The sequence below is a fragment of the Chiroxiphia lanceolata genome, chromosome 8 (genome assembly GCF_009829145.1).
Source record: "Chiroxiphia lanceolata isolate bChiLan1 chromosome 8, bChiLan1.pri, whole genome shotgun sequence".
NCBI lineage: Eukaryota > Metazoa > Chordata > Aves > Passeriformes > Pipridae > Chiroxiphia > Chiroxiphia lanceolata.
Genome location: NC_045644.1, coordinates 15,943,433 through 15,967,528, shown reverse-complemented (window position 1 = coordinate 15,967,528; position 24,096 = coordinate 15,943,433). Strand labels below are relative to the sequence as shown.

Below are 24,096 nucleotides of genomic sequence, written 5' to 3'. Positions count from 1 at the left end.
GATTTCAGGAATGGTGGGGAGGAAGGATAACCTGAAGAGGCTGGATCAAAATTTGTTTCTTCCCACAACATGTTCTAAAACAAACCTATAATTTCAGGTTCATGATGCAGCATTTCTTAGTTCTTGCCATTGGATAGGATTCCCTTGCCCATGGTATGAGTTGTGTGGTTTAACTTCTTGATGAGAGGTGGCTATTCACATGGGCTTTGCATAATGCAGTGTAGATTTTGATAATTCCGTGAAGTGATCAGCACTTTTTGCCTTTGATTTCCAGGGTTTCTTTACTATGAAGACCTTGTTAGCTGTGTATCTAAGGCAGAAGCAGATGCAGTAACCTTGATTGTCAAGAATGCTGTATCTACCTTTCTACCAGATGCTTTAGTTACCATAACAGGTGGTTTCAGGAGGTGAGTGAAAACAAATGGGATCACTTGGCTGTTTTATTCAGGTACATGAAAAAGAGATGTTGTGTATTGGAAAAATCAAAGAAGCTTGCTGGGAAGGTATCAGAGTTTGTTTTCAACTTTTTTTTTTTTTCTTGGGTTTGTTGTTTGCTTGTTTGTTTTTTCAAACCAGAGGGCAATTCTATGACATTCCCAGATTGCTGTGTTTTGTTACTGTGAATAGTTGGTTTGTTAGAGAAAAATCTAAGAATAGCTTGATGGAAAAATGATGTTTAGATCATGTACTGTACTTGGGCATCTTTTTTTCTCTTTCACTGGATCTGAATTCCCGAGGCTGAGACTATTGTAATACCATACTTCAAGGAAAGATACAATAGGCTTAAGGCAGTCTAGGATTTTTTGTTTTGGTTGGGTTTTTTTGAGGGGGGAGGGGGTTGGTTTTGGGGTTTTTTTTCAAAGAGATCTTAAGTCACATGAGCTGAAATGTGCTGAGGCAGTTTGTAGTGTTAGAGGTTTACTTTACAGTGAACGCTTACTAAAATGACCATAAAGCAATGACTAAACCAAATATATACTAACATCTGTATAGATGGAATGATCTCAGAATTTTTTTCCTGGCTGATTTTTGTTCCTAAAGCTTTTGGTCTTGCTCTGTAAAACCAAACCTGAAGCTGTTGCTCAGAACATCTATAATTCGTTCTTTCAGCACTTGAGAGCTCTCTTAAAGCCACACAGCAAAGTATTGGGACTGGGAATAGTCTTCAGAAGTTCTGGTTTCCTTGCTCTATGCTTAGGCCCCCATTATGTCCTTCTTGTAGTACATGTCATGCTCATAAAGCAAAAAAGCCCTACTCAGCACCTTAGGTCTCTCGCTGCTTAGTTTGTTATTTTGTAAAACTTGGACTATATTTTAAAAATAAAAATATCTTTCAAAAATATTCTCTTAGAACTCAAAATACACAGTTCTGTAACTCTTATGCAACTAAAACTGGTATGAGAACAAAAGAGAAGAATGCTAATAATTAATGTATCACCTGTGTGATTTAATATTGTAAGTCTAGATAGGTTTGCATAGGCTCAGTCCAATCTAAATTAAGACCTTATGTAATTTGTAATTTCTATATACATGCACAAAGATTGTGCTGAATGCTTTTATATTCTTTGTGCTATCTTATGATATTTATAATTATTCCTTGTATATCCCATATTTATTATAAGAACATTTGCAGCCTCCAGCTACATAATTACTATGTAGCAGTGTGGTCAATCAGAAGCATTAGGCTTAAGTATGAACCCTGACAAGAGTTATAAGAACAAGATCAGATTTTGTATTCAAAACCTCAAGTATCATCATTCTGTGAGCCTTTAAGAGGCATGTGATGACAATCTCTTCACACCAAAGCAAAGAGGGATTCAGGGACCTTGTGTTGTTCACAACTTGTGTGTAACTGATTAACACATGTCTAGACGGGTCAGAGACTTGCAGGTTATTATACTGAAAGCTCCCAGTTTCTTCATTATTTAAGCATCTAATTATGCCTAGTAAGTAATTCTGTGTACTAATTGCATGCCTTTAAATATACAGGAATATGGTAAACTAAGTTTCAATATCTCAGTCCTGAATGATATTTTACTAGCCCATGGAACATAAATGCTATGGTGTAGAATTTGTAGAAAACTATATAGGCACCTATATTTTAATTGCTGAGCTGCAACAGAGTTGATTACATCTGTTCTTTTTTACCCATCTCTTATAGTGGCAGTATTCTTCAGCGAGAAGTATGTGTAAGTTAACTAGCTCATAGTTTTCAATTAACAAATTATGTTTTTGGTTCATTCATGATTATATAAATATTGTATTAAAAGAAATAGGCCAATTTGCTAAATCAAACAACTTGATTCCCTCATAATACACCTTGTACACTACTAACATAAGAGGAAAAAATAGCTCCTGATTGCTCTGAATAATATATTAATTCCCCAGGATCTAGGCTTGTCTTGCTTTGTATACCTGTTTCATAACTTGAAGAAAGTTTGACAGTTGATTGTTTTCCTCCATATTTGACCAGAGAGTTGGAAGTCAGATGTCTCATAAACCTTACTTTACTATGTAGGAGAACTGGAGGAATTGCAAGGAGCAGAACTTCCATAGTGATCTGCAGCCATGGAGATTCAATAGGGTAGAGAACAGGGAAGTTACATTCTTTTTCCCAAACCTATTAAGCACACGTGGCTGGATGTATTTAATGAAACTAGACCTTTTCCTTTAAATTCCTGAAATGTCATGAAATCAGATGATGTAGAAATTCTTTTAATCAAAATTAGAAAGAATAGTATAAAGTTCAAGTAAATAATAGTTGTGGGTTTGGTTTTTTTTTTTTTTAAATTGAGCAAACTTGTTCATAGACTTTTCTTTGGTTTGATTTAGTTTTCACCTTTAGTCTTCCATATGGCTTCTTTTATTAGTCTTGTAAAAAATAAAAGGGTCGTGATGGCAGCCATTCCATATCTTCCTAATTTGAAATCATTCAGGAGGAGGAATTAATAAATTATTGAAGTCTGCATGAGTTTATCCCTTGTTGCTTTCCTACAGGAACCCTTAGCTAACTGCCTGTAAAACAGACTCCTCGAGTTTCAGTTAGCATATTTTCGTATGAGAGGCTGTGAGAATGTTTTGTTTTTCTTGTTTTTCCATCCTTTTTCAACACTTATCTGGGTCATTTTGAAACAGAAATTACAACACTGAAATGCATGGAAATACAGAAATAGAGCAATTGTAGTTATGAAATAGATAAATCACACCCACATGGTGTGGAATGTGTTTCATTGTCTATCTAGGGAGGGTGTCAGCTTGACTGCAGAGAAGGAAGTACTGAATATGCTGATAATGCAATATAAATCATACCATGGACAATGTTATCAGAAAGACTGAATTTGCCATGGAGTCTGTTTGAATTGGCATGGCATCATTTTCAGTGCTCAACCTTTCTTATTTTGAGATTTAAGTTAATAAAACAAATTCCAAGATGGGGAATAGCACCTCATATTACAAGTTGCAAAAGCCACTAAGGGTGAAGTTTCCCTTCTAACATTCAGTTAAACAGAAGCCCAGGGATGGGGAGAAAAGAAACTTTATTCTGTCATGCATCATCCCTGATTACTGTGTTTGTCTCGGCTATATCCAAGGCAGGAGTGTAATTTAGGCTAAAGTGTGTTATCACTTTTTCAATGAGTTAAACTGTGGACCTGAAAACTTTTTTTCTTGGTTATTAAAAAGGTAATTTTATACTATGAAGAGAATTAAGGACTTTTCCATAATAATATCATCTGTATCTCACTGCATGTTACCGAAAATTTGATTCCTATTAGCAACGTGTTAATGCTATTAATAATATTAGCATTGTTGTAGGATTGTTAGTAATGACAAGTAGACAGAAAACTTCACAGTAGGTTTCATGACAGTGAAACAGGAGGAATTTTCCCAATTTCCCTGTAGTTCCCTGTTAATATATGGCTTCAGAGTAACGTCAAGAAAAAGTTATTGTGCACTGAAGCATTATCACCATGTTTTTTAAGACCCTGAGTTTTAGCTAACTTTATTTAGCTTCTGATATTTGAGTTTACCACAAGAGGTGATCTAGGCTGAGGACTTCCTAAGAGCAAAAATGCTTGGAGGATTATATACTATATGTAGTTTATGACTTCAGTCTCTTTACTGATTATTCATATGTCAATACATTCACCCACAAAAACCAAATTTCACTGGAGAAATTCAGAAAAGGATCTGGAATAAAAATTACATATGGTTATGAGAGTATTTATATATATATATATATATAATATAAAGAAAAACTGCATTTTCAGAATGGTTTTCTGATACCCTGTTCATATGATTCCCAAATCATTTAAAAATTTTGTTTCAATTTTCTTGTGTTGCATGTAACACACTGTGGTTAGCTCTGCAGCAGCAGCAATGTATTGCTATGATGTGAGGACATAGTTACTGTATCATCAATAGGCACTTATATTTTAGAAAATTACCTAACCATCCTCTTGGTATTATGATTTCTCTTCTGAGTTTCTCAAATTATATTTACCTAGCCACACTTTTGTTGGTTTCTCCTATCTTTGCCTTAAGATAGAGTGAAGTAGACTAAGGAGACGCTTTGTTTTAGGTAATATTTCTTATTGCAGTTCTTAAGAAGTTGTCCAAGTGTCTTGCGCAATGCATCATGCAGAATAGCTAGTGCCTCTTGTCTGTTATTTGTCTTGGTGGGAAGCTAATTCCTCCATGCAGCATCTGTCTTCAGGGAATGTTTTGTCTCAGACTCTCATTATTAATTCTGTTCTAACATGAGCCTAATTGATTGCTAGATCACTATCTCCTTGCTTCAGTTTTATATTATCTTTTAGAATCAGGTTTGACACTCTGTAACATTTGTAGATAAGAATTGTTAATAAAAAAGCAGTGAAGAGAGCAAAGGACAGGGTCAGTGTGTTTGTCAGGCACCATTGCCATGCTTTTGTATATTACGGTGAAAAAGCTTCTTTTCTGTGTGCAGTGACATTTCCTACAAGGCAAAGGAATGCATAAAGGAATGACATGGGACAGAACTCTGGTCTTTCCTGTTTTGTACCAAGATAATAATTTAAAGATATCCCTTCTTTCTGTCTTGGAGATAAAGTAAAATGAAATATCTGGGATAAAGAAACATTTTGAGAGGTTATTTTACAGATTCACGCACTGGTAAATAACCAGTGTTATTGTGGCACCTTTGTTTCAGAGATGCAACTTCTGTATGGCACCTGGAATCAAATTTATCCAACTGTTGGCACGTGCTCATAAATGAGAGAATGTAAGATTGAGTGTATGAAAAGTATTATACTTCCCAACCTTTTGGTATATACTCAAGACTTTGTGGTTTATTTAACCGAGCTCATCATATGGTCTCTGACTGAACGTCTGGAGAAATCATAGAACACTTGAACGAAAGATTCCTTCATTAAGTTTTTAGGCAAACTCCTAATTAGAGGTTGCTTACTCTGCTTACACTTTGCTTTTACATTGTGCCTTTGCATTTACACTGTTCTTAGAAATAGTTATTTCTATGGGGTTTTTTTACTCCAACAAACAAACAGTAGTAAGGGAAGATATAAACTGTATCCAGCTACTCAAGTCCAAATACTGTAATTTCTGATCACTTTCTTTCACTGCTGTTATGAGAAGTAAATTTTTTTCTCTGCTGCTGTTTCATTTTGTCATGGAGAAATCTGCTATAACAGATATCTGTATAGGCAGGCTGCTCACTGAATGTTGGAGCTGATATGGTAGTTTGCACACACTCTAATTTAAACAGATCCTGGAATAATCTAGCAATTATTCCAGCAACAGACTGAAGAGACTTGACTCTCATTTGTGAGCATGGCTTTTCCTCTGACAAACTGTAGTCCATTTTGGATGAGGCTTTTAATCTGGATATGTTTTAATCTGATCTGGTTGGTTTTAAAGCTTAGTAAAACAGCTTTGCCTTAGCAAACTCCCTAAATTTAAAAATGTTTGACCTTGAGGTATTGGGATGCTGTGAGTAAAAATATTCTGTGACTGGAGTTAGAAGCACTGCAACTGGCAAAGAACAGAGATCATCACTAGTTTCTGTTTTTAATTTTCTGTAACCCATTAAAAATTAAGTTGGGAAAGGAGAAAATCAAATTAATAGCTAGGCAAGTCAATTTAGAAGATAATCTATTGGAGTAATTCAGATACTTCCTTTTGTCATTAGAGCTTTGATTATTTTTCCACTCATTTCATCTATTATTAGCCCTGATGAATCATGAAGTAGAAGCTGATGAATAAGGTATCTGGGAGCTGTGGACAAAAAGAACTTTGTAAGAATCCATGAAATAATTGAGTACTTTCTTTCAAAGCCTTTAGAAAACTTGCTGATGTGAGATTTTTTTACATGCCCTACTCTGCTCAAAGTAATAGAGTAGAAGTACTGTACTCTACCTTTACCACTTCCACAGTTTTTTCAACTCGTTTGAAGGATGCTGTTTAGCTATATATCTCTCTTATCTCTAAAACTAGTTCAAGTGATGGGTCCAGAGGGGAGGTGGCAATGCTGATGATTTCTCTGAAGCCAGAAGTTTTCCACTGTGTGTGTAGAGCCAGAAAACTCCCTGGCTTAGCCTTACAGTTTTCATGATAACCTACATGAACCCCCTACATCTCCTGGAATGTATTTGTGAGAATCTCTACGGTGTTTAGTATTTTCTGTTTCGTATCAAGACTGATGATGACTACTAGGAAGTAAGCCAGAGCAATACAAGTAATGTTATAAAGCAAGATATGAAATCTCAGACTGTATTATTTTGGGACTGGTAAAGTCTCCTGTATTAGCTTTTTTTTTTTTTTTTTTTTTAATTTTCCCCTAACTGAATTAGAAAAAATGAGAATGAAAAGAGAAAGTAGGGGTTTCTATTTCCTTGTCAGGCACTCAATCCAAAATTTTAGTTATGTACATGATCAGATTTGTTACCATTTTAATTCTAGCTTTTGTTTGAAACTGATGAAAAATTTTAAAACTACTGCACTGATGACTGCTTTGTGCTATTAACAATATTTGTCATTATACAGAATATAAGGGGTACTGGCATGAACATTTTCAAATTGCAAAGGCAAACCTTTAGTGGCAAAACAGCATCTTGCAAGTACACTACTAGAAATAAGATAGGGTATTGTCTTTAAAATGGGTTATTTCTTTACAGTTCACATCTTGTTCATTTGATATCCAAATCTCATATTCAATGTTAAAATGAAAAAACAAAGTGTGCAATTAATAGAAGATGCTGTATATATGAAGAAAGAACAGAATGACAACTAATAATGGTATTCAAAATTTTCTTGTTTTGCTTTTTTTTCTGGTTTGCCCTTTAAGGTCACTTCCAATCATTTTTGGTTCATAAGGGTCAGCTGTTTGACAGTTCTAGGTTTTGGAATTATATGGAAAACTTTTTAGAATGCTTGCCACTGCATAAAACCAAAATGTTAATGGCTTCACTAAGTCAAATTAAATTTTAATGGCCATGGTTTAATTTTTCCTTTAGCCCGTTCATATCCTTTAAGTAGCATTAAATGTGATTCAGTTGTCTTCTAATATCACAACTGACCTGAATAGCCTTTTCAATTAGCCTTTTAGATGAAGCAGATCTGATACATTCTAAATAAATAAAGATCTCTTTTTATTGGTTAAATGATGATATTCACAGCTCATTTAGTCCATTTATAGAGATGCAATGTCAAAAGAACAACACTTTTTGGACAATGCTAGTGATAATGTGCACAGATGAGACAAAAAAAAAATCACAGCATCTTTGTTTTGTCAGTGAATGGAAATTAAGGAAGAGGAACTCAGAAAGATCTATTTAAGACTTTAGGAAAGAGGTATGTCTGAGAATGATGAAAATTATTTGACAGGATGTCACACACTGAAAACATTTTATGAAATGGTGTGAAAAATAGTGAGCTAACAATGCAGAATCCCCTAATAAACTTATTCTGACAGATAATCTAATCCTTAAACAGTAGATGTCCAATGTTTTGTAAATTGATTCATTCTATATTAATGTAAAATTGTTCTAATTTAATTTTTTCATGGATTATTTTAGAGTTTACAACTGCCTTATACAGTAATAGAAATTGTTAGAAATCTACCGTAGTTTGTTCAAAAGCATCTTTGATGTTTCCATAATTCTGTTTGATGTTTGTTCTCATTTTTGGATGACAGTTTCTCAAAACCTTCACTATATAACAGAGATAACCTACTGTGATAAAACCTTCACCATGTATCAGGGCAGGCATGGGGAAAGAAGCTTCTGGGTTTACTGCTCAGCATGGGAGACAACAAAAGCCATCTGGGATGTCTGATATGTAGAAGAGCTGGGCTGAGAGTGGTTTGGACTGTAGATGTATCTTTTCTAGTGGCTTTGGTCATCAAAATGCAAGAGAATGGTGTTGTCATTAGGTAGGGTGGATTTCAGCACTGACTTCAGTTTTGCTATGTTAGTTGCTTGTATGAGTGCCAGATTATAGCTAACAACTAACTTGCTTTCTCCTGATGTGAAGTCTTAGCCCTGAAACAAATACCAATCTCTCATGACGGCTGGCTCATTAGACTCACCTAAGTGGAAAGAAGCAGTGACAGCTGTCAGTATGAATTACAGTACTCCCAGCTCCAAACTCCAGTGGTTTCTGCAGTACCATTCTTTAAGATAATACGCCATTAGAATTCCAAAATGTGAAAACAGATTTTGCATTATTTACATGATTTTCTAGACAAGTTTGCCAAAGCGAATGTCTTGAAAAGTTATAAAAGGGGGTTATCATGCAACTATTCATAATTATATAAATATAAATCTATTTATGTAACTATAACAACTATATCAATGAAATATACTTAATAACCTATATTCTACTGACTGTTCCCATTTTAAAAGGTTTGCAATAAAAATTTTTGTGATTTTTGTAATGCTAGGTTAACTGAAAAGTATTCATTTGGCATTTTAGAACAACCAGCATACGCAGTACTGGATACTATTTGCATTCTGAAAATTAAACATGTTAATTACTATGTGCTGGTATGACCTTATATTGAAAATATTCCTCTGGTGTTTTGGAAGGGGAAATGCTTTGCCTTTCCTTGAACACAATTCTTCCAATATACAAGTACATAATTTTTCAGTGAGCATAAAACATAAGTTCACAAAAGGTCTCTTGCACAGGACATAGGCAGTGGTGCTGAGACAGTTTGAATAGGATACCATTTCACCAAAAATAAAAAAAAAATCCAACTGCTCCAGGTATTATTATAACATATAACCTGGGGCTGAGGCAGGGAGGCAGCTTGTATGTTACATAGCATGTACTAAAATTAATTTATCAGTATAATTTAATAAGCTGGAAAACCTGCTTCCTACGGTAAAGTTGAACTGTTGCTCTTTGAATGTTTTGGTAATTTGGGAGTAGATTAGTATGATATGTCATGGGGGAATAAAAGCTGTTCTGATTAAAAAGGAAGATGTGCAAATAATTGGTGCCTAACATTAACATGTAAAAGATGTATTCATAGACTGAAAGAGCTTCATTTTCAAACTCTAGAGAGAATGACAAGTAATTCTTTACATGGAAAACTCAGGCAAGATCAGTGATGGCAACCTTAGAACTATTCTGTTGTGGAGTCGTGTTATATGTGCTGCAATTAATTTGAAGAGTGGCTCATGCAATTTGCAGACTCTTTCGTGTTACTGATATTAGTCATATTAGAAATATGACAAGGGGAGAATATGAATAACTAATTTTCAGTAAATTTTGAATTTTAACACATACTTCACTAGGCATAAGAGTCTAAATTCAGTGAATATTTGATTATTTCTCTTTGGAATTTTATTTTAGTGGCTTTTCAGCAATGTTTCGTTTTTTGTGGGTTTGTTGGGGTTTTTTTTTAATAGTAGGCGATAAGAGAATTTGTATATTGCTGTTTGGGAAAGAGGTTTGATGGAAGTGGATGCTGTCAATTGGAATATTGCAGGCCAAAAATTATCAGTGGTGTTAGAGAATAGCTCTATACACAGAAACAAAGTTATTGAATGAGGTAGATCATGTGTTTATATTTAGGGTTATCTGGAATATATCTATCAAAATATTTATAAGTATTCTTTGTTTTCAGTGAAAATTTTCAATTCTCAGTGAAGAACTGTTCAGAAATGTAATTCTCTTGTCTAGTAGGGGCTATAATTCAATGATTTTTATTTCCTTAGCAAAATGAGTTTTTTTAGTCAGAACTTCTCTTTTGTGATTAGCCTCAGCTATAGAAATTTCATACTTATATTGTGTCACTTCACCTAAAGACAAGGGTATGTGCATCATGGAAGAGGTAGCGAGAGGCACAAAAACCTCTGTGAAGTGTCATGATACCTTTTCAAGATCACTGAAATATTTTGATACAGGTTTTAGCCAACAAATTGAAATGACAACTTGAATTAAAACATTTCTGTCTCCTTTATATTTAACTGTCCACATAAATCCTTCTCCTTTCTCTCATTTTTTTGACAAACTCTACTAAACCCTCAGTGTAAATAATAGATTGAGTGAGTAGAGAGAGAGGGAGAATAAAACTATCAGCTGCAATTATCACTCAGAATTTGTAGCAAAATCAAGCACTAGCAAATATTTTCCAGTCATTAGTGATATTTTAATGTTTGGGGGTTTTTGCCTTTTACACAGATATTGTGGGAAGGCATCATATTTTGAATTGCTGCTCTGAAGAGTCACAATAATTATAGTGTCTCTCGTAAACATTTGACATGAATACAGCTAATCATTCATTGATTTATGAAATGCTCAGCCAGTGAATTTAAATGGATCAATTTTAATGCTTAGACCAGGAAGTATGTTCAAGTGTAATATTTAAAATATATGACTTGAAAAGTATTTGCTGTATATGGATGAGCGCTAAGAGTCTTACAAGCTCTCTCACAAATAAATAGCTATAGAGGAAAATATATTCATGATACTGCATAAAACTGGTAAGTAAAAAATCTTCTACAAGTTATAGAGCATTAGGTACAAAGATAGTGGAATATATTCAGGGAATGATGAAGAAGCAAGATTAAAAAAAAAGAGATGGGAGACGAGATAAAATAATAAGATAAAAGAGAGACATAAAGAACAAGAGGTCAAATCAGACATACATGGCCTTGATGAGATGGAGATGCCTAGTTCGATAGGTAGTGCTTTTCCTTGCGTTTTATCTATAAAATAATTTCATTGCAGTTCACCTACTAAAAAGAGGATGCCTTACAAAATCCAGGCCACTCAAGGTGGGAATGGAATGAAGAGACAGATAGTAACACTGTCTTTGTAACACTGAGAAACATGCAGAAGAAAGTGGCATTCTTTTTAAAGGAAAATCGAATCAAAACTGCATGAAGGGTAACCGAAACAAAAATCTGGCAGCAGTTTTAGACTGAGTTCCAAGCAGCAAAGACAGATGTAAGGTACCATTAATAGGCCAAGGATAGGGCCTGGCTGTGCTTAAGAGGCTTAATTAATGTGCTAAGACAGAGTAGTGCTGATGATGCTTAGCCAGCTTTCCGCCAGACACTTCTAAGTGCACCAGAAAACAAGAGTCTCTTTCTTTTTTGTTTCAGACAATGGTACTTAAGCATCTCTTTCCCTATGAACTCTGATGCCTGTGCCTAAGTGAAATAGAAATAATACATTTTGTCTTGTGTGCAGTGTTTCTTGAATATATGTTGTTTCCTCTGAGAGGTTTCTAATGTCTCAGTGTTTTTGATTATATTTCTTACTGTAATTTTGTTTTTTCGTATGTTTTACTCATAAGTGTGTCAGGGCATCTATTTTGCACTCTATAAGTAAACAATTACTAAGATGAATGATAATATTCTGTGGTTCACTGTTTCCAAAAACGTTTTGCAGGCTCAGGCATCAGGTAGCTCAGAGTTTACAAGATCAAATGCCTGTTGTTTAGAGACAAGAGATCAAAAATCAGTTCTAATTACACTATGTAATGCACTGCATAATTTTTTCCTTGGCTTTATTTCTGGAAACCTGGCTTGAAAGCAGGACATTTATAGCACAGTTTACTTATTTCGATATATTCTTTAGCAGAAGTCAAAGTTTATTATAGACTAGTTAGTTGCTGTAAGGATGGTTGACAGTGCAAGCTAAGAATGATGTTTTCCTGGCAGATAATAATGAGAAAAGCTGCAAACATCAGTGACCTTGCAACCAGGGGATACATTTTGCAGATCCCTGTGAGCAAGCGTAACCATAACATTTTAATTAAGTGTGACATGATCATGCTAGTAGTGTGGGGACATGATAACCAGGAGGTAACTGATGGTTGATTTTTTCTTTTTTTGGTTATGAGTCACACAGGAAATTTTCTACATGTTGGATAACAAGGAAAAGACTAAAAAGGTTTACAATAAATTGTACATGAAATGTCTGAATTAAAAGATATAATCAGAAATAGTATTTGTAGTTTCTTTCAGTTTGGGAACGGTGGAATATATTATGAGTTGTTGCTATACTGTGGGAGAGTTGGATAGAAATCTTTCGAGCAATCTTTTTGAAGAATGGAAATTCAGCATTAAATAGAGAGCAGCAAAACCTGATAAGATAGACTTGGTTATAACCATCAGCTGTGATAGCTGTTCTGTGATACTCCTAGGGGCTATCTTGGACAACAAAAATACCCCAAACCCATTAAAGCCTTATGGATGGATTGCTTTTTCTGTATAAACTCATGCTAAATCACAAAGTAATAACCTTACACTCTGTATGTTATGCTAATGATCAATGAAGGCAGAATATTTTCCTTTTATCTTGGAATATCTTACACCTAGGCACAGTTCTAGTGGGTAAACACAGAAAACACTCCTGATTATTTGATCCCGTTGCAGTGGTTTCTGTATCCAGTTGCACCTAATTTGTTTGCATTAGTAATAATATCTTCATTGGATATAATATCCTCATTTCATTGCTGCTTATGAAATATCTTGATGTTGTTAGAGTACTCATTTGTATCACTACTGTAAATAGTATTACATCCAGACTTAGTCAATGTAGGTCATACCTCCACCATTCTAATATCATAAATGAAAATAGAACAGCATATTGGTGCATTCGAACTAAAAGGTTAGTGAGAGCTTTGACAATTATTTCAGCTGAATCATGACAAAATAGGAGGATAATTTCAACTGATTATTTGAGAAATTGAACTGGCAAGAAATGGTGACCCAGGGAATGTATCTTCACAATTTCACCTGAAAAAATTAAGTGTGTACCCATATTGAAGATGCCCTTCAAACGTCCCATTACTTGAGGTCACAAAACAGTACAGGTTGAAAAAGTCAGGATTATAATCAGAAAGAAGTCAGAACAAGAGTTAAGAGAAACATAACATGACTGGTTCTTTGAGAGACTCTCTGAAAATATATGGCTAAATATTTTATATATACAGGAAAAAGAGCACAGAGAGAACTCTAAGAAGTTACAATCTCAAACAGTATTTCCTTGCCATGGTTTGGGAATTATTAATAATAATCAGAGAAGTTTTCAATTTAGAATTAAATAAACTAAATCAACTTCATGAGCTCCTTAGACTGATGGAGGATCACATCTTGAAGCTGAGCAAGGGAATTGTGTAAAGGAGGGTAACAAGATTTCACAATGGAGAGATTTACTTAAGTTAGATTTAATGACAGGCTTGTCCATACTTTAAAAGGCTTTTCTGGTGTGCTTATACTTGTAGAATATTTTGGAAGCCTTTCTCTGTGGAGATGCAGTGTTCCTTTGATAGCATAGTTTAAATTGTTTTTTTCAAATGGAATAACCTGTTTTAGACCAAAGGGTGTAACTATTTCAGCTTCAGGGAATTGCTGGCTAACAGTGTGTGTGTTCACACAATACAGTTATCTTGGCTAACCACTGATGTAGACCACGTAGCCAAGTTTTGAATTTCAGTTTGTGTTTGAAAACTGATCACAGTTGTTCTATGCCATAATTGTGGTGTAAAATCTGTTCATTTTATTAGTAAATGTTGTTTTCTCTGTAAAAGTCTAATTTTCCCAGTGTATTCCATAGATCAAGAGTAAAGTCCTATTCCCTTAGACAAAATTAGTATATTACAAAATCCAAATGAGGTATCAAAGGAGAGGAATCCCATTTTCTCTGGATTATGCTTCTGTAAAATTCCCACCTACCTTACTTACTGTAGGGGTATTCAAGTGTATGGAAAATCTGTATGTCAGCCCAGTCCTGGAAAGATTTAACAGTTCCCTCTAAAAATTCAAGTGAGAGGGCAATGTTCTTATAACTAAACAGATTGTACAGATGCTTGAAGTTTAAACTGTGCATATTTTTTTTCAGAAGTACTTGAGTAAAACTTTCACATCTCGGTAGAAAGGCTAGACTCAAACTTGCCATCCTGCAGCTGTGTGCTAGCAACCACGCAAATGTTTACATTGAAATTAGTGTATTATATACCATTAGATAGAATAGATTGATAAAATAGCTTAAAGTAATCACAATTCTAGAATTATATCTATTACCACAAAATGCCAGGAAGTTCAACTTCATAAATTGGCTTCTCATGTCTTTGTCACTAACCCAAATGTGTGAACAATAACCTGCACTCTTCAACCATCACACCACCAGCTCAAACAGAAGTGTTGATCCTATTTTATGTTAGAATTTCTGGGGGATATCTTTTTTTGGTTGTCTTTCTTTTTTTTTTTTTTTTTTCCCAGTGGATGCAAGCAATCTATTTCTCACTTCAAGGAATTTTAATAGAAAAACTGTCATGTTTATATAACTTCCAGTACAGCTGAGCAGAAAGCAAATAGAAACCTTTATTTTTATGGTAGGTTGATTCTACAGATTGTCCCATCACTGCCAAGTAAGTGAAACCCAGGCTGAACATTTAATATTGTGTAGACATTTTGAAAAAGCGTGTTTCCTTCCTCACATGAACATTAATATCTTGTTTTAAATTGTTTAAAGTGAATGTTTTGATTTTTGGAAGTGCCAAAGTAGACATGCATGAAAAAGAACTTTTTGATGGAAGTTTCTCTGACAGAGGGAATAATCCTTTTGAAACTCTCAAGAGAATTAGCTAGAGCAAATTAAAATGGACTGAGATTCAATGTACATTTTCAATCTACTGCCAGTGAGGTTCAATACATCAAAACTGGTTCCTCTAAATCTATTTGTTAATTTTTTTATAGTATCTGTATAGAAAAATACCTTTTCCCTTATTCTTTAAAATATCTTAAATATTAGCTTATATGTATTTATAAGATTCTGAGTAAGTAAAATAGAAATGTGATTCTGAACCAAGCAATTTTCTCTTGGGAAAAAAGAAATCTAAACTAGTAAATGGAAACTGCCTTAGTGACAAAATCTTTTTTTTCTAGTTAAAAAAAAAGTATTACTAGTAGCATTTTTTTAATATATGTCTTTCAAGATTAGAAATGCAGACTTTCGTCTCCTTATTTCAGTAAATAATTTGAATGCAGCTGACCTTTCTGTTTTCTCTGCTGCATTATTAATGATGTTGAAGAGCTCACTAAGTTATTGTTCTAGCAATATATATCTCGCTTAGCTGAGGTTTTGATTTGCAACTACTGCTGTTTGAAATGTGGCACCTGAGCATCTCACCAGCTGAGATGGAAACAAAAAACTGGAAAGCTTTCTGACTTATAAATCCCAGAATGTCAATACATTTCAACCATTCTGTTGTACCTTTAGGCATTTGGAATACATTTTTAATCTACAGCCAACTGTGGCCAACTTCCTTACCTGGCAGAACACCAGCAGAATGTGGACACTGCACCTGAATTTGTCTTGAAATAAAGCAATACCTATATATAATGAATAATCCAGATCTAGAAGGGTCCAGCTCTTTCCCAGTTTGTGGTAGTCTGTCCTGAAAAGTGCCAGTCACCAGTTATCTCCAAAGAAGTCAGACAGCAGTCCTAAAAATCTTAATCTTATCTTTCATCATTTCATATTGATTGTTTGATAGAGGGAGAGGTAGTTTTCCTTACCTTAATTTCTTTGTGGTTTTGTTTGTTTGTTTGGGTTTCTTTGTTTGTTCTTCCAAAATACATAATACTCTCTGAATGTTCCCTAAAACATCCGGCATCTTTGAGTACACTGATCTCTTAGTCTCTCATAATTAGAGGTAGTTGAATTTCCTTGTCTCCCAGTTTGCATAGTTCTAAAATCTTCATTAAGGCTTTTAATTAGGCCAAAAGAGACTAGGTATTTTGGGATGTCTGAGCAGGTCTAGTCTGAGATGCCTGCTTTTATAAATAATAAAAATGTACTTTCTATCCAGTCAAGCCTGATTTTTCAGTACTTTCTACACATTGGAATATGTTCTTTTTCCTACAGGTTTCAGAATAATTAAAATTTTACAATTTCTAGTAACCAAAGATGCTGTACTACTGTCTTACAGACTGTTTTTTGAGAGTGAGAAAGCTTGTTCTGTGCTATCATAGAATATGCTGACAGTGGAGTTTACGTATGCAAAACTAGATAGATGTTTTAAGACTAAATTAATCTGCATACCTCACATTTCAGCTGAATATATGAGATCCCAAGTCCATATCAATACTTATTGGAGTGTATATCTTTTTCAAACAGTGTTGAAAGAGGTTTTGTTTTGTCATTGATTGGCACTCTGCAAAATTTGTGTATGTAGGAAGTTTATATGATGTCATTTGAAATGTTTGATTGAAATGAAGTGTAATTTAAAGGATTTGCCAAGGCAGCAAAAGCAAAACTTCAGCAATGTATTTCATGACTTTAAATAAAACTGTGACAGATTGGTGTGGTACATTTCATAAGCTTTAAAGGCTTGAAATTATATGGAGAGCTTCCAGGTACAATTGCGTTATTTATATGAAATTGAGACAGCACTTGCAGTGATTCAGAGCTTAAGCATAGTTTTGTTTTGGTTGGTGAATAGTGAATTTACTTCAGCTGGAGGATTCAGAGAGGCTAGAACTATTAGCAGCAGTCAGTCATCTTCTGTGCAAGCCAAAAAGGGATAAATTATCAACATCAGGGTATAATTGGTGACAGCCACATTCAGGCATCTATGTCATGGAAAGAAGACAAATATATTCTTCTCATAGTGAAATAACTTATTTACTGTGTGGGTATATTGAGTCTGGTTGAGCTGGAGTTCATTTCCCCCTGGTAGCCTTCACAGTGCTGTGCTTTGTGTTTTGCCTTGGCAGCTAGAAGGGTGTTGATAACACACCGATGTTTCGGCTACCGCTGAGCACAGCATCAGCACTGTAACATTCCTTCCTCAGTCGAGGGCAAGGTCCTGGGAGGGGACCCAAGTGGGCCAGCTGACCTAAACTGACCAAAGCCATATTCCATACCGTATGATGTCAGCTCCAATATAAAAGTGGTCTTCCTCAAGATAATATGCACAAAAGTAGTGAACCAGTTTGGTTTTAATGTTTTTGTTTGTGATCAATTTTTTTCCATCTGTTCTTCAAATTTTGACTTCTCCTAAAATTACCATAAAGTTCCACAATATAATGTTTTCTTACATGTCTGTATAAAAGAATCCTCACACAGATCTATTTTAAACCAAATATGCTTTGAAATAACCATTTGGCTAAAGGTACACAGAAGCCAATATATAAACACACCATTCACCATTCATTGCTTTTACAAGGCAGGGAAATATTTTTAAGGTTTTCCATTATAGTATTTTTAACCCATTAAATAATTTTAATGCAGATAATCTAATAGAGCTTTCTAAGATCAGTGAATAAGTGTAAGTTTAGCTATACTGCTGGTTAAGTTCTTCAGTTGAATAACTGTTTTCTCATTTAGGTCTTCTTCTTATTGCATTAAATTCAATATCTGTTAAAGCAAAGCTTAAAGAAACCCCATTAACATGACAAGAAGAGGAGTGCTCAGGTGTCTTGTACTCTGAGAAACTGTCTGGTTCCTTTTGAGTCATAAAAGACACACACAGTCAAGCGTAACATGACATACTTGGTCTTTGAAGGTGCATTTAATGAGACTAGATGAGTACCATGCATTACTATACTTTTTTGAGGCAATGTAGTCACTGAGGGTGAAATTACGTTTCAAGTAAATGTAAGTGGTATTGCACAGGTTTTGCAGTGGTTCTCTTAACTTGAGTGATTTTCACACTCACAACAAAACTTGTAGAAATAACCAGACATGTGGTCCCTTCTGCTTCTTTATCCTGATTTGATACAAGATCTTTTAAGTAATTCATTCTCTGCATTGTTAGGTGTTTCCCTCAAAGTCTCCTTGAACAGCAGCTGCTGATGTGCAATAGCAGTGGTGTCCCGCTGAATAAATGAAAAACCAGAAGTGCTTGTTTTGTGTACCTAGTATTAAAGTTACATTCCCTTATGCTGTCTAAACAAAGTTTCTGCTCCTAAAGGGAAAGGGATTTTTCCCAGTGCTGCTTCACTGCAGATTTGGATTAACTTCAAAAATAAAATAAATAGCTTCCACAGCCATGGAAAATGGGTTCTGCCTCCAGTGAATTAGAATTACTGTTACACTGGGCAAGAAAAATAGCATTTTAATGAAGTATCCACCCTTAAGCACCTTTTCCAGAGAAGACACCAGTGAATCTTTGCCAAATACTTACATAGTTAAGCTGGGTTTATGTTGAATTACTTGGTCAGGTGAAGAAGCTACTCTATGCTATCTTAGGCAATTCAGACCTTTGTAGAAACCTGATTTATAGCTGCCCAGGGGAACACTGGCTTAGTTTTCACTATGTTTTCATTTCAGAGACTGTAACCTAAATTATTTTATTCTTAAATTCTGCAGACAAAGCTACAACGGTAATTTTTTTACCCAAAAATTGCCTCAAAATGAGTCAGAATATCTCTCATAACTGAATGGTATCTGTTCTGTTAAATATATCATTATTTCAGTTTTAATTTTAATTGTCCTTGCTGGTGGCAGAATTTATTTCAGTTAATTTAATTAGATTATTGCTATTTCAGACATTAATCAGCATCCTATTAAACCATCTCACAGATATTAAAGAAGAGCTCTGTAATGTACTCTCAGGGAAGCATTACTCCTCAAGGGACAGGAATTCCAGAATTTCCTTTGGTATGGAATGCAGGCTCTTAGTCAGTCTGGGTTTAGATTTCCAGAAATATTCAACTCTCAATTTTTATCAGGTGGTGCAAACCAAATGCAGTAGGGTGACTTAATAAGAGTCCAGTTACAAAATATTTGTATAAATATCTTCCCACACTGACATTTTCGTCTTGGAAGGGATTTTATCATACATTACCAGTTATGTGGCATTAGAAAGAAGGGAGAATTAATTTTGACACTGACTGGAAACTAGTAGTGTCAAACTGCCTTCAAAGGCAATTATGATCTAATTCAAGTAACAATCAGGAGAGCAGAAATTATCCCAAGAAGCCAGCTATTCCCATATCTGTATCTATCTTATACAGACCACTGATCAGATCTGGGTTTATTGTTTTCCTCATGACTTCAGATGTGTTACTTTATCTTGAAACATGGGGACTGACTCTGTTGGCATTCACTCATTCTGGGCGATACCACAAATGGCAACTGTCATAGATACTTGCAGTGTTAAGATGGGAGAATCCTTCTTGGTTGTTATTTTTTAATAACCATGGTCAAAATTATCATCTAGGACTTGTAATTAGTCCTTGCATAAGGACTGATAATCTCTACAGCTCTGTCTTCCTATTTACCACCCCAGTCCTGCAATTGAAGGGTTTCCTGAATTTCAGTTCTGGAATCAGCATGTTCTTTGGGAAGCTTAGTATGTCTTCTTGTGACAAATTGTATAGATGAGCCTTCTATCTAATTTGATGAAGTATAAAATGGCAGCTTGCCTCTGGCATTCTCATCAATCTTATGTCTTTGTCATGTTTAAGGTGGAGGTATAAAGATCATGCACAGAGAGAACAAATGAAGCTGATGATAGATTTTGGCAAGCTTGAGAGCCTCTAGTTTATTCTGACTGAATGTTCCCTATTCCCCTCTCCCTTTGCTGACAAAGTAGTTGCTGCACAGTGCAAGTCAGGCTTGTGAACAATTGCATTTTGCATTCCACTGTCTCTGCTTTCTCCGTGTCAGTGTTTTTGGATTGTTAACTTTGGTTGAGCTGCTTTTGCACTTCAGTGAGCATTTATTTTTTGCTACCTACTCTATATGTGTGTGAACCACCATTGCACTGACATTGCTGAATCTAAAAGTTGTTTTGAAAATGTGGAGCTGACTTGAATATCAAGAAAGACTCCTGAGTTTAAGCTAAAAGTGATTTGAAGACCAGCTTATGTGTGATGCACAGGGTTTAGCTGGTCATTTATGATAGCAGTGGGTTGGTACAGTATTATGCTACTACTTGTGCTGTTAATACTCTTTACAGTATTTGTCACAATATGTAATTGAGAGTTTCTGAGGAAATAACTTAAAATAAATGTTATAACATTTTATTGTAATTTGGAAGACACTTTCTGTCACAATATAATTTTCTAACTTTTTTTAGCTATTACTCCGTTCCTATTGCAAATGAAACAACCATGTTGCAAACATTATAAATTCTTTCATTCAACGAAGTCCTTCAACATGAAATAACTGTTGCAGGAACTCTAGCACAGATATGACTCTGTTCATTTCCCGTCAGTGTACTAATTATATAACTAACAAAGGTCAAAATCCTTCAGAGTCAATAAAGCCACTTACTCTAGGTCCAGATTTCAGACCTGAGAAAAGGTCAGGAAAAAAAATGTGCTGGAATAATTAATTTCTGATGAAATTCTGAATTCAGTAAATTCTCTTTAGGCAAATTATTCTGAGAATTGTACTTCTTAGTCTATTTTACATTTCTATTTTATTAAACCACTAATAACTTGTACCCGAAGATGGAACATTATGGAACTCACCCTGTGGAACTGATCCATGCTGGGTTTTTTGTATTTTAGTATCCATGATGCTCCTGGAGAAGCAATTTTTTTTATTTTTTTGGTCTCTTTTCCCAGGCAACTATCAGCAAGACAAGAGGGCATGGTCTCAAGTTGTGCCAGGGGAGGTTTAGGTTAGATATTAGAAAGAATTTCTTTACAGAGAGGGTGGTCATACGTTGGAATGGGCTGCCCAAGGAAGTAGTGGATTCTCTGTCCCTGGAGATTTTTAAAAAGAGACTGGATGTGGCACTTAGTGCCATGGTCTAGTAACCGCAGCGGTAGTGGATGAAGGGTTGGACTTGATGATCTCGAAGGTCCCTTCCAACCCAGCTGATTCTATGATTCTAATGTTTTGAAAGTCTGTAGTATCACAACCAAGAATTATTCTTGGCTGAATGAAATCTGTGACTACTTTACAATTCGTAGAATTTTTCTTCTTAGTCTGTTAAAACAGTCCTGGATTTTACCTTCAGTGTAATAGTTGTAGCACTGTCACACTCCAGTACTTCAAGCTTAAAGATTTTTTTTTTCTCTTCATATGGGGTTAATAATAAAACAAAAAAACAAAACAAAACAAAAATGTAGTTCTTCATAGTTTGAGTGACAGTAACTCAGAATTATTTTAATATCTGGCTGCAAGAAATGGTCTATCCCTTGTTTGAGGTCTCAGCAAAGACTGCTTAATAAGGAAATCCACAAGCATGAAGAATACCTGGAATTTGGAATAAAAGCTTATGTTCCTCTTCCTCTCAGAAAACACATGCTGATTGGGGGCAGGTAGTAGAAGTAACTTAATCAGGAATGCAGTTATTAGAGACAGAATTACCATGCTGAACTGATGCCAAATAAGAATTCTACATTGCTGGTACAGTGGGAGTTAAATCAGACTCAGCACAGGGGATACCTCCCTAGAGTAAAAATATGGGATTGATATCAGAACAGACAGAAAGAAGTGTTTGCACTGTATATGCATGTGTGTGCATGTTCCATTAGAGCTGTAATTGCATGTTTGACTGTGAATGCACACTGAGGCCACTATGGTTTTCCCTCAGGAACATGCATTTAAAGTACTTAAAAATTATTTGTTTGCTGTGACTGAAAGGAGTGATTCTGCTACTTATCCAAGCTTTCTCTTTGCTGCTGAAACAAAAGATCTTTATGCTATATCACAATTTTTCCATTTCTTCAGCTATGTGTAATCTTCTGCAACGTTTAATTCCTTTTCCATAGCCACACAATCATCACTTCAGCAATTGCATTTGTTCTTCTTAGATGTTTATGCATATTGCTCATCTATATTCAAGGAAATATTCAAATAGCCTCACATATTTTCAAATCACTTGGGGATGTCTGCCCAGAAGCCGTCCTCCCTGCATTTCCCAAAAGAAGAATGCAGAGAGGATGATGCTTAATTTAATATGTAATGAATTCCCATATTTCTTTCAACAAATAAAGGACTTTTCATTTTTTTTTATGTCAGGTTTCAGCATCTTAGCTAGTATCCAGCTTGCTATACAAATGAATTTCAGCTGCAATGCTTTTAATCTGAGCTCTTTGGAAAGAAGGGAGTTATATCCTCTGATATTTTGTGCAGGCTCTCCACATGCTAAGGCCAACTCCATGTAGTACTGGTGTGAGATTACTTATACTGATTTTCCTAACTTTCTGTATCAAAATGCAACTATACAATAAAATGGTCAGGCAAGTGATAGTTAAAAAAATCTTTCCAGTTTTATGGAAATATTGGTTACATTGCAATTCCTGATGGACTGATTTTTTTCGCTGTCTTTCCTCATAGCAATCATTCTCAGGAAGCTATTTGAGTTACGGTTTTTGTTATTCAGTGTAAAGGCTGCAAATGTTATGGGTAAGACATTGATTAACATCTGAATATTATCATAACTGTACTGTTTCAGCAAATGCAATCCAGTTTCGTCAAACAGACTAATTCAGAACATTAGCCAGTGTCCAACGCTTGAGAATTCATATGCCTTCCTCCACAATTAATATTTTCCCACAATTTTTACAGGAATAAAAGGTTCAGTCACATAAAAGAAGCTTGGAATATCTATGCCAGATCTGTTTCTGTTAACTATTATTTGCCCCTGCTTCACTGTGCTTTATTCTGTGTAGTCAAATGAATGATTTCAAGATTTATTATGTAATTAATTATATGCAATAATTTGCTTAATTCCAGGAACCCCACATAAATTTATGTTTCTTTATTATTTGTTATGGTTGATCAGACATTGGAAATGAGCACCTGTTAGTTGTCATTCTTCCAGGTTCTTAAATATATATGCTTGACTTCATGCAAGTGATTAATGGCTCTGATGTCAGTGGCAGTGTTCTAATGTGTAAAGTTCAGAATGCGTGTGTAAACACTGAAGGGTTTAACGCACATGGAACCTCATTCAACACTTTTAATGTTTTTATGCCAACAAGAATTTTCTCTGAATACGGAATAGTTAGTATTTGCTCAATAAATGCAGTCATGGCTGTGCTGCAATGGTTACAACACAAAAAACCCCAAAACCAAACAACTTCCCCCTCCCCAAATTATTTGGAAGTTTTCTATTTGTGTTTTTTGAGAGACAGAAATACAGGTTGTCCAGCTTGTCCAGTCCAGACTCTGAGACTGCAGGACCAGTGGGCCACCGTCATCTCTGATGATCTTTCAGAGTAGCTATTAAAAATATTTTTCTTCTTCTGAATATTAAGTGCCATCTTCCACAAAAAGAATGTTCAAGTGCTCTTTCTAAGGTGATTTTGAGAATCAGTTGAACTGCACAGTATGGCAGCTGTGAAGAAACATTATTTTAGACTGCCCTGGAAAGTGTGGTACTAAATTGGATCCCTGGTCCAAAATTTCTAGCCAACAGCAAAGTTCCCTTTACATTTTTAATCAGAAGTCAGGCAAATCATTTGTTATTTAGCCAACAAGGAGGGATCTGAGGTAAATCATATAACCTGAAAACTGTTTTCACGCAGAAGTGAATCTCTAAAAACTATTATAATCTCACTTTGAATGAAGTGTGAACCTCTGAAAACAGAAAAACACAGTCTGTAAAGCAAAACATCACAGTGACCCATTACCAAATAACCTAAGTAAACTAAAGATAAATCTAGTACA

General features: G+C 35.0%; 1 protein-coding gene across 2 annotated transcripts in view; it reads left to right on the top strand.

The window, feature by feature from the left end:
• Window positions 1–24,096, top strand: part of DNTT (DNA nucleotidylexotransferase) — an 86,709-nt gene that overhangs the window by 26,442 nt on the left and 36,171 nt on the right. For both annotated transcript variants that reach the window (XM_032694428.1, XM_032694427.1), the window contains exon 7: window positions 275–407. In XM_032694428.1, the coding sequence (XP_032550319.1) occupies window positions 275–407 (133 nt within the window). The remainder of the gene's footprint in view (window positions 1–274; window positions 408–24,096) is intronic.